The sequence below is a fragment of the Pelodiscus sinensis genome, chromosome 2, assembly GCF_049634645.1.
Source record: "Pelodiscus sinensis isolate JC-2024 chromosome 2, ASM4963464v1, whole genome shotgun sequence".
Lineage (NCBI taxonomy): Eukaryota > Metazoa > Chordata > Testudines > Trionychidae > Pelodiscus > Pelodiscus sinensis.
In genome coordinates this window covers 2165684-2176005 of record NC_134712.1, presented here as the reverse complement: position 1 = coordinate 2176005, position 10322 = coordinate 2165684, and the positions used below count along the sequence as shown (strand labels likewise).

The following is a 10322-nucleotide window of genomic DNA, read 5'->3' as shown; positions in this document are numbered from 1 at the left end:
AGGTTTAGATTGGACATTAGGAAAAAATTCCTAACTGTCAGGGTGGTCAAATATTGGAATCAATTGCCAAGGGAGGTGGTGGAATCTCCCTCTCTGGAGATATTTAAGAACAGGTTAGATAGACATCTGTCAGGGATGGTGTAGACGGAGCTTGATCCTGCCTTGAGGGCGGGGGGCTGGACTCGATGACCTCTCGAGGTCCCTTCCAGTCCTATTATTCTATGATTCTATGAAGCCGAAGCCCAACCGAAGTGGGTCAGCAAGGTGAAAGAGGCAAGCTGTACGCTAGGGATGGAACTGTAGTCGATTAACCGATGAGCATATTAGGAGCCGGCTGGGCAGGCAGCCTGGCTCAGTTGTGGCTCACGTCGGGTCCGGGAGCTCAGACCCCTCCTAGACAGGGACTGCTGCCGTCCCACACTGCTGCCTCTCTCTCAGAAGCAGCAGCGCAGGGCGAGAGCCAGTCCGCGAGGGGAGCTGGTTTTCAAACTGGCTCCCCTCACAGACCAGCTCCCACCTGGCACCCCACGCTGCTGCCTCTGCTAAAGTGGCTACTGGCCCCGCCCCTGGTTACTCGACTATTCAGTTAACCGATATTTAACATCCCTTCTGCGCACCCACATGTCCCAGGAATACCACAGCTGGTCAGGAAAAGCCCGGGCGAGAAGTGACGGGAAACGGCAGCGCTTGACAGCAAGGCTCAGGAACACGCAGGGAAGCGGATCGGTCTGCATGGTGCTGCGGCCTGGGGAGGGAGAGCCCCAGCATCGCGTGCCCCGATCTTATCCACCCTTTTGTAGCTGGGCAGACTGCAGTGGTCACATGATGCCATTTTCCCGCCTCGGCAGAAAACAGCACCGAACGTCCCAACAAGGAGGACTGAAACATGGAGGCAAACAGCCCCTTAAAGGAAACGAAATGGCAAACGCTGAGACCAATCCCTCCGGCAGGAAGAGCAGCACCTGGGGAGAAAGGACTGGGATCTACATCCGCAGGATGGCTTGGACGGCCTCCTTCCGTCACGGGATGGGACTCCAGAGTCTCCCAGGCGCAGCTCTTCCAGGGCTCAGAGAGGCCCCAGAACACGCTGCCTGGCCCCTATCTCTTGCCCAGCTCACGAGCCCGCACGGTTGCAGCCTCCACGGCATTCATGACGGTCGCCCGCAGCGCCCCCTTCTCCAGCTCGTGCAGGGCGTGGATGGTGGTGCCGCCAGGTGTGCAGACATCCGTGCGCAGCTTGGCCGGATGCTCCCCCGTGTCCAGGATCATCTTCGCAGCTCCCTGCAAGAGGAGGCGTGATCAGAGGAGAGCCCTGTGCCTTAGCGCACTGAAACCGTCCCGGCCCTCGGACGTGGGGAGCGAGACCCAGCTACCCCCAAACGGCTCCCTTCCCAGGCAGACAGCAGTGAATTCCCCATTCTTCCTCTGCCTCGCTCTGTGCCCTTTGGGGTCGGATCCGAGGTCTCCCAACCCCCACCCCGGCCGCCTTGCTCTGATCATTGGACCGTGCTGCGTCTCGTCGTTCTTCGTGGTGTGAATGCCAAGAGTTAAAGGGAACCAGGTCTGACTCTCTTCAGAGTAATCAGCTGATCTACCCCCTTGTAAATGCATGATCTGCTTCCTCCACGGGATAGGACACCTGCCTTGCAATTATAGCCTCACAGAACAGTCTTAATTAGCTTAATAAAGAGCCTCTGGCACCCCAACCCTCAATAACCCAAACCCTCTGCCCCCGTACTCTTCCCAGATCCTGCACTCCAAACCCCCGCCCCAGGTCACAACCCCCTGCTAGCCTAGGTCACAACCCAAACCTTCTGCCCCTCTCCTGCACCCATATCTCCTTCCAGATCCTGCACCCCAATTCCCTGCCCCAAGTCACAACCATCTCCTTCCCAAGCCCCACACTCTCCTGCACCCCAATCCCTTACTGCAAACTCCCTTCGGCTCCCAGACCCCACACCTTCTCCTTTAGTATCAGGGAAGAGTGAGGCCCTTGGCCGCTTTCCAAGTTCTTGGGTGTGCCCCCCCACGAAACATTATTGCCCACCCCGGTCTAGAACTACCTTCCTGAGGAACGCGTTTTCAGTAATGGGTGCATCAATCCATCAGAGGGAGGTCTAGCACCACCACTGGCTGGAAGTCAGCTGGTTTTAAGCAGTGAAGGTACCTACTGAAAGGACTTTGGATCAGTTACTGACTCTTTCTAGGCTTGTCCAGTGCAGCTGCTGCCACCCCCGACCCAGTGGCCATGCTAGGCCAGCCAAGGAGACTGGACTTCGTCCAGTTCAGCCCCCACAGGTCCTGGGTGAGTTCCTGGGAATCTTCTGCACCAGCTGCGGTTGGTGAAACTCTACAGTCCCAGAAAAGCCCAAACACACTTGGCTGATCCCAGCTCAGCTCCAGTGGCAGAGCCCCTCAGAGAGCCAAAGAGGGTGGTGGGGATCAAGGTGCAGCAAGAGAGCAACAGCACAGGCATTCCTGGGAGGGCAGCTGGAGCCACGGGGCACAAGGGGATGCAGGAGCGTACCCTAGAGCTGAAGGCTTTTCCCGGGCACTTGCGGTGTGGGCAGCAGCAGAGGGCGCTGCAGGCCGGAGCCGAGTCGCACTGGGGAGCCCAGGACTGGGACGGACGGGGGAGCTGTGGGTCAGAAGCCAGGCGCGTTGGCGGCAGGTCTGGACTATGAGGCCGGGGATCCTGACGACGAGGAGCAAAGTCGAAACTTACCAGCAGTGTCTGGGCGGCGATTCTATTGGCCAAAGCACTGGGCATGCCCATCTTCACCGCACCGTCCGCCAGGGCCTCAGCAAACAAGTAGACCTGGAGCAGGGAGAGGCAGACGTTCAGCCAATAGCTGGATCCTACTGCTGGTGCTTTTGGAGGACAGGAAATGGAGACATCCCCATGGGAGGCAAGTGAAGGGCCAGCTGGGGAAGGCAGCCGAAGCCCCGCCCCTTCCATCCAAAGCCACACCCCTTCCCCCAAGTCCATGACCCTTCACAACCTTCTCTCCAACCTCCGCTGAAAGCCAGGCCTGCTGTGCAGTGCGCCCCAGCCCCTCCCAGGCAGCTGGGCAGCATTACCCGCCACCCACGGGAATCCCAATACAGGAGCCAGCCTGGGAGAGCTTTCTGCAAGCTACCAGCCACCATCCTGAGCCAGCCAGAAATCAGGTGCCCATGAAGCAAAGGGGCTGAGGTCTGGGTGATACGGGAGACGGCCTGGCCAGAGCGCGGTCACCAGCACCCCTGCCATGGTGCCCGTTCTCCCTGCACGCAGAGCAGGGCTATAAGCCAGTTACAGGCAAGGGGTGGAGGTCTCCATTCGACCAGCGATTCCCAAATCTCTGGGCAATGGCACTGGTTACTGCACTCAACAGCCCCAGGCCGGAGTGCCGCTAATCCACCGGGGGCGCAGGCTGCCCCACTCTCAGAACATAGGGGCTCAGGGCAGCCAGGGGTCTGTGGGGGGCGGAGAGCAGGCACAACTCGGGGAGACGGGCAGCACCAAGGCGCCAGGGTCCGGTTCACAGAGAAGAGAGCCCAGGGTACCCAGCAGAGAGGCCTCAAGCTCCAGGACTGGTTGGTAACCCAAGCACTGCTCTGGGAGTCACCATGTCCAGCTGCGGACCAGGGCAGAGGGAACAATCCAGGAGGCACTTCACAAGGAGCCAACTGGGGCTGGAGGGCAGCACGGAGAGGCGCTGGCCCCGGCGCGAGGACACTCACATAGGCCACCCCGCTGCCGCTCAGGCCCGTGTGGATGTCGATGTAGGACTCGGGCGTTTCCTCACACAGCCCGCAGGAGGACAGCAGGCTCTTCAGCAGGGCGGCCTCCTGCTCTCCAGCGCAGCTGCCCCGGGCAAACACCACCGCCCCCTCCTGCACCACGCAGGGCAGGTTGGGCATGACCCGCAGCACCTTGGTCCCAGCCGGGAGAAGCTGCAGGGAGAGACGGCCGTGATGCTTACCCAAGAGAACTCCACTGCGGGTGGGGACAAGGCTGGGAGACGGTCCGGGGTCTCCAGGCAGTACGTGCCTTAGGTCACAGGGGACTGTGCCTAGCAGGCGTAACCCGTCCCTGCCGTGTATTCACAAGGCAAACCCACCAGGCTGCTCAGTACAACTTGCCCAGGGAAGCCGGCTCTGAGCTACCAGGGGGCTGAAGGTCAGGACTGAGGGGCATCAGCTGAGCTGTGTGTGTGGCGAAGGGCTCAGAACCGGAGTTCCCTCTAATTTTTCCATCCATGTGCAGAATAAATTTTGTGCTGTGCACCAAGGCAAGTGTGGATGCGCACCACCATTAGAAACACATGCTGCAGGCAGCTGTGAGCACTCCGCTAATCAGCTGGGTGGCACCTGGATGTATCCTATAATATATAAAAATATATATAATATAATATAAGGAGATATACCATCTCATAGAGCTGGAAGGGGCCTTGAGAGGTCATTGAGTCCAGTCCCCTGCCCTCACAGCAGGACCAAGTACCATCCCTGACAGATTTGCCTGAGATCCCTAAATGGCCCCCTCAAGGATTGAACTCCCAACCTTGGGTTTAGCAGGCCAATGCTCAAACCACTGAGCTATCCCTGCCCCCACCTGAGAGCTCAGCTTACAGGGAACTCTGTGTTGGACTGGACTAGGAGGTTGCAGTACAGGACTGAGGGGCATGGGTGAGGGCCGGGAGGCTGCAGGTGAAGGTAGGGGGCACCGGCAGGGCTGCATGTGGTGAGGGGGGACACAGCTCAGCAGTGAGGGGCACAAGGGATAATAGTTAGGCTGTGACAACATACTACAGGCAGCAACTTGGGAAGGGGTGGGGGGTGTGTGTGTGTCACCTCGGCGCCCCCTGCTGGATTCAGTCTCTTCAGACGCCTACAGAGAGGAAACCATCCAGAACAAGACTCAATGGGGAGCTCTGCTGAGACCGGCCCAAGCTGACCCGCTTGCTGGCAGGGCTGGCTTAAAGCACAGGCCCCAGCCCCGACAGTCACGGGACTGCAGCACAATGTCAGCTTTCGGTCTCTCGCTCTCGCGGCTGCAAAGGGAGGCTTGAAAACAAGGCATGTGGCGTAACAGGTACGGGGTAGGGATGTGATAGTGTAGCTGGTTAAACAACTCACCGATAACGCTACCGGCTACTCGCAGCCTCCCCCCACGCCTCTGCCAGTATATTTTTTAGCAGGCTGGCTGGCAGCCTGGCTCAGTCCCGGCTCACACCGGGTCCTGGGAGCTACCCCCGCTGTGGGTTCTGCATAATGAGTCATTTAGGAGCCGGGGGGCAGGCAGCCTGGCTCAGTCCTGGGAGCTATGTGCACATTATTGCAGAGCGGCAGTGGGGGGAGTTCCCGGGACTGGTGCAAGCCGGGACGGAGCCAGGCTGTCTGAGCGCTTGCAGTGCTCACCCACATCGATTAATCATGCCCTTAACCAGGGGCGGATATAGGGCAGGGCGAACGGGGCAGCTGCCCCGGACCCCGCGCTTCAAGAAGCCCCGTGCATGCGCCGTGTCAAAGGGGAGGCCCCATGAAATTGTGCCCCGCAAAATCGTCATCTGCCCCTGCCCTTAACAAAATGTTGTCAACGACACAATTAACAAATTACAGGCCTCCTAACATCCCTAGTACTTAACCGTGAAGCCACTAAAAATCGTAGCAGGCCGGCAACTTGGCTCTATATTGCGGAGTCCCCAAAGAAGCCTTCCCAGGAGCGAGGCCACCAGCCTGGCCAGCCCCACTCCCAGGAAAGAGGCTTCTCTCCTGCAGCAAAGTCGGCTCCCTGGGAGCAGGGCCAGGAAGGGCTGCCAGCCCCACTCCTGCGGACACTTCACTGTGGGCTCTGCTGCCGGCTCCCTGGGAGCAGGGCCAGGAAGAGCTGCCAGCCCCACCCCTGTGGACACTTCACTGTGGGCTCTGCTGCCAGCTCCCTGGGAGCAGGCTGGCAGTCCCCACTGGCTCTCCTCCCAGGGAGCCAGAGTGTGTAACCTGCAGCAGAGGGGCTCTGCGAGGTTGGAGCAGCCCCTTGTCTAGGGTGGGGGAGGAGCTGCTCCAGCCCCGCCCAATTAACCGGAGCTGGTCTCGCCTCACCCATTAACCTTTTACATTCTCAGTGTGAACTGCCCCATACTCCCCAATGAACTGGTAATTACACCCTTCCACTCCAGGCGGCTGGATCTAAGTACTGGGTCACCCCTTGATACCTCCCTGGGATGCCATTCTTAGAAGACAGTGCCTATCGCGACTCCCTCGCCAGGCCCATTCCAGGTAAGGAACCTTGGTGTGACCTGGGCTGCACACACACCAGACTCCCAGGAGAGCTGCATGGATTTGGAGCAGTTTTTACCTAGAGGGGGCGTGTTCTTAACCAGGCCATTGTTTAAAAGCAAATATAAACTGTTCCCATGAGAAAGTGCACGCCCCAGCTGGGGGCAGCGGGACAAGACACCCACCTCTTCCAGGATCTGCAGAGTGACTCCAGCAGCCAGAGATACAATAACGTGGTCCCGGGTGATGGCAGGAGAAATCTCCCGCAGGACGTCAGGAAGCTGGTACGGCTTGGTGGCGAGGAAGACCACGGTACAGTGCTGCAGTACCTCACTGTTGCAGTGTGTCGTCTTGCAGCCCAGCTTCTGCCGCCCAAGGAGATGGGACACCGGTAAAGGCTTGGAGGGGACAGGCTGGAATCTACCCACATAACAGCAGCACTCAGCACCCACCTGCTTTTAACATGCATGGCGACATTAAAACGCAGCCCGGTGAGATGGGAAAGGCTATCTGAGGCCTCCGCCCAGTGATCAATCTTCTGGGGTTCAATTTAGTGGGTCTAGTTAAGACCCACTAAATCAAATGCTGAGGGCAACTCCGGTCAGCACTAGGGATGTTAAATTTAATCAGCTAATCGAATAGTCGATGCAAGTTGCATTGACTATTCGACTACTCCAGCGTTTCTCAAACTGTGGGTTTCTCAAACTGAGCAACTTAGAGGGGAGTCACAGGACAGTCTGTTTTTTTGGGTTTTCGGGACAGTCCGGTACATGTCTGGTATTTTCTAGTTTTCTGTCTGGGTGCCCGACGGAAGCCTGGCGGGGGCTGTGGGAGTGGCTGGGAGGTGGGGCACGATCAGCGCTGAGAACCTCTGGTTGCGTGTGATGCCTTGGGGAGGAAGGGAAGCCCTGTACGTGCTCCTGAGCGCTATTCTAGCGCGTGGTGGTGCCTCAGCCAAACTCACTCGTGCTTCGCTGGGACTGTGCGCGGGACGGGCAGCGCCCTGGTAGCGGCATGTGCCTGGGTCAGTCCCGCTCCCCACCAGCCAATTCATGCTCTCCCTGCCCCCTCCCAGCCGACTGGTTCTCCCCCACTTCTCCTCCTGATCTTCCCCGGCCAGCCCCAATGTACCCAACCTCTCCCTTCCTCCCCCCGCCACCCCTGCTTCCCGCTGGCCGGTTTCCCTGCCCGATCTCCCCCGGCCAGCCCCGCTGCCCCCAAATCCCCCTTTATTCATGGGGTGGGGGTCACACAAATTCATGTAGAATTTTAGGGGGTTGCAGTATTACAAAGTTTGAGAACCCCTGGACTACTCGATAAGGGCGCTTCCGCCTTTGAAGTGTAGCAACAACCCCAGGGCAGTTGCTACATTTCAAAGGCGAAAGCGCTACAGGGATCACGAGCCCAGTCAAGCAGTCCCCACTGGCCCCATGGCATTTCAAGTGGAGCCCCCCCCTCCCCTGCTGACTCTGCATGTGGCGTTTCAAAGCAGCAGCTCCAGGCTCCACGTGGCGCTGCCACTTTGAAGCACTTTTCTCTTCCCCCACCTTGCTGCCTCTTTCAGAAAGGGAGGGAGAAGTGACTAGTCAGCGAGCTGTTCACATCCCTAGTCAGCCCTGATACTCGCAGTCGCGAGGGAAGACGACGGGGACTGGCACTAAGCTCGGCTGAAGGTAAGCAGACTCCAGCTACATGTGTTACGCCAGTGTGGACCTGGACTGAGGATGAGCAGTGAGAGAAAGGGAAAAGCCACCATAGCTCACCAGCCCCATTTCCCAGGGCACCCAGGTGTTCCGGAGAGGAACTCAATAGCTTGCACATCTGCTGGGATCACAAGCAAGTGGACTCGAGCATCGTTATCGCCTTTGCCTCCCGTTTCTGGACACCAGGATGCTATTAGCTCTTCCAGTCCTCAGGAAGAGGCCTGACCTTTCCCGGGCAGCCTGCAATGCCCTGCCCTCGCTCACCTTGAAGGCCCCCAAGTTCCTGTCGGACGGCGCGCTGGCCAGGACGTTGGCAGCTTTGACTTTTCCTGAAAACACAGAGCAGAGGTAAGCCGCTGCTTAAGGGGCATGGAGAGAATCCTGCGATGCCTCAAACATGCTCAGACTAGAGACTCGTACCAAGGCCCAATTCCAAGCCTGTTCGTGCCCAGCGTTAGCTGCCCACCAGCCAGCGTGAGATTCCTAACGGCCGCGGAAGGGCGGAGAGGCAGGCAGCTAACCAGGGCACACGGGCTATGCGCGCTGCGGGCAGCGATGCCAGGCGATTGCAGGGAACTTCCTTTTGCCACAGGAGGGCAGTGGTGGCAGCAGGCCTGGAATGGCCTTGGTAAAACGCACACCTGTGCGGCAGGTATCGTGGGAACAGCCAGACAGCTCTCTGTGGCCTCCCCGCCCTAGGATCCCAGAGTCATTGATTAACTGGGCCTGAGCAGAGAGCCAACGACTTATCGCACAGCAAGGACCCGCAGCCGCTTCTGGGATGGGAGCATGGCAAGGGCCTTACAGAGATCCCTCAGCCCCTAGGAGCCATAACTGGGACAGGGCTCGGGACCGCAGGCGCCTCCACTGCTGGGCACAGCAGCTATTTCTAGGGGCTCGTTCACCAAGCACCCAGCTGCAGCTGTCCCGTGGGGTGGGATGCAGGGGGCTGGTTCTACAGGGATCCATTGCCCAGAACTGGGATGTCTTCTGCGGGGTGAGACACAGGGTTACACAGCAGCACGGCACGAGTTGGGGGGGGGGCCCTTGTGTTGGGGCAGGTGCTGCTTGCAGAGGGACCCCCATGGAGGGGAAGGGGGGGCCTGTAGCATGGGAACTCGCTTATCCAGCAGGGTGGGGGGTGGTTCTGGTGTGAGGGCCCCCGGCGAGGGCTCCCAGCTGGGATGGGGGGAGGGGGTCTAGTTACCCAGGGCCCCCGGCGAGGGCTCCCAGCTGGGATGGGGGGGTCTAGTTACCCAGGGCCCCCGGCGAGGGCTCCCAGCTGGGATGGGGGGGGGGGGGTCTAGTTACCCAGGGCCCCCGGCGAGGGCTCCCAGCTGGGATGGGGGGGGGTCTAGTTACCCAGGGCCCCCGGCGAGGGCTCCCAGCTGGGATGGGGGGGGTCTAGTTACCCAGGGCCCCCGGCGAGGGCTCCCAGCTGGGATGGGGGGGGGGGTCTAGTTACCCAGGGCCCCCGGCGAGGGCTCCCAGCTGGGATGGGGGGGGGGGGTCTAGTTACCCAGGGCCCCCGGGCGAGGGCTCCCAGCTGGGATGGGGGGGGGGGTCTAGTTACCCAGGGCCCCGGCGAGGGCTCCCAGCTGGGATGGGGGGGGTCTAGTTACCCAGGGCCCCCGGCGAGGGCTCCCAGCTGGGATGGGGGGGGGGGGTCTAGTTACCCAGGGCCCCCGGCGAGGGCTCCCAGCTGGGATGGGGGGGGGGGGTCTAGTTACCCAGGGCCCCCGGCGAGGGCTCCCAGCTGGGACGGGGGGGTCTAGTTACCCAGGGCCCCCGGCGAGGGCTCCCAGCTGGGATGGGGGGGGGGTCTAGTTACCCAGGCCCCCGGCGAGGGCTCCCAGCTGGGATGGGGGGGGGGGGTCTAGTTACCCAGGGCCCCCGGCGAGGGCTCCCAGCTGGGATGGGGGGGGGGGGTCTAGTTACCCAGGGCCCCCGGCGAGGGCTCCCAGCTGGGATGGGGGGGGGGGGTCTAGTTACCCAGGGCCCCCGGCGAGGGCTCCCAGCTGGGATGGGGGGGGGTCTAGTTACCCAGGGCCCCCGGCGAGGGCTCCCAGCTGGGATGGGGGGGGTCTAGTTACCCAGGCACCCTCTGCTGGGGCTCCCCTCGGGAAGGGGGGGCTGGTTACCCAGGGACCCCCAGCAGGTGGGGTGGGGGGGGAGGGGAGAGGAGGGGGGCGGGGCTCTCCCAAACCCCGCGCCTACCTGCGCGCACCGCGCCCTGCGCCACCCCTTGGGCCATGTGCCCGGCGCCCACGAACCCGATCCGCAGCTCCCCGCGCGCCTCCATCCCAGCCGGCTCTCCCACGTGACCCGCCCACCACGTGGCTACCGCCGGACCCGCCC

General features: G+C 60.9%; 1 protein-coding gene across 3 annotated transcripts; it reads right to left on the bottom strand.

The window, feature by feature from the left end:
* Positions 1-10318, bottom strand: PYCR3 (pyrroline-5-carboxylate reductase 3). 3 transcript variants are annotated; one of them, XR_012901164.1, is made up of 7 exons: positions 10182-10318; positions 8229-8293; positions 6447-6626; positions 3727-3939; positions 2726-2818; positions 2064-2167; positions 1144-1281 (listed from the first exon to the last, which is right to left on the bottom strand). XR_012901164.1 is itself a non-coding variant. In XM_075919980.1 (6 exons), exons 1-6 carry the CDS (start codon positions 10264-10266, stop codon positions 1099-1101), a joined length of 1017 nt encoding a protein of 338 aa, XP_075776095.1. In that variant the 5' UTR covers positions 10267-10318; the 3' UTR covers positions 1-1098. The 3 variants fall into 3 exon arrangements, 2 of the variants coding, with proteins under 2 accessions (XP_075776095.1, XP_075776096.1); XM_075919980.1 differs by lacking the exon at positions 2064-2167 and having other exon boundaries at positions 1-1281; positions 2528-2818; XM_075919981.1 differs by lacking the exon at positions 1144-1281 and having other exon boundaries at positions 2064-2170.
* Positions 10319-10322: the final 4 nt, after the last annotated feature.

Excerpts from the sequence above, each read along its gene's own strand:
- PYCR3 (XM_075919980.1), bottom strand. The coding sequence starts at position 10,266 with ATGGAGGCGCGCGGGGAGCTGCGGATCGGGTTCGTGGGCGCCGGGCAC. Across the intron at positions 6,627-8,228 it reads GGAACTTGGGGGCCTTCAAG|AAGCTGGGCTGCAAGACGAC; the intron begins GTGAGCGAGGGC and ends CTTGGGCGGCAG. Across the intron at positions 3,940-6,446 it reads CTCTGCAGATCCTGGAAGAG|CTTCTCCCGGCTGGGACCAA; the intron begins GTGGGTGTCTTG and ends CTCTCCCTGCAG.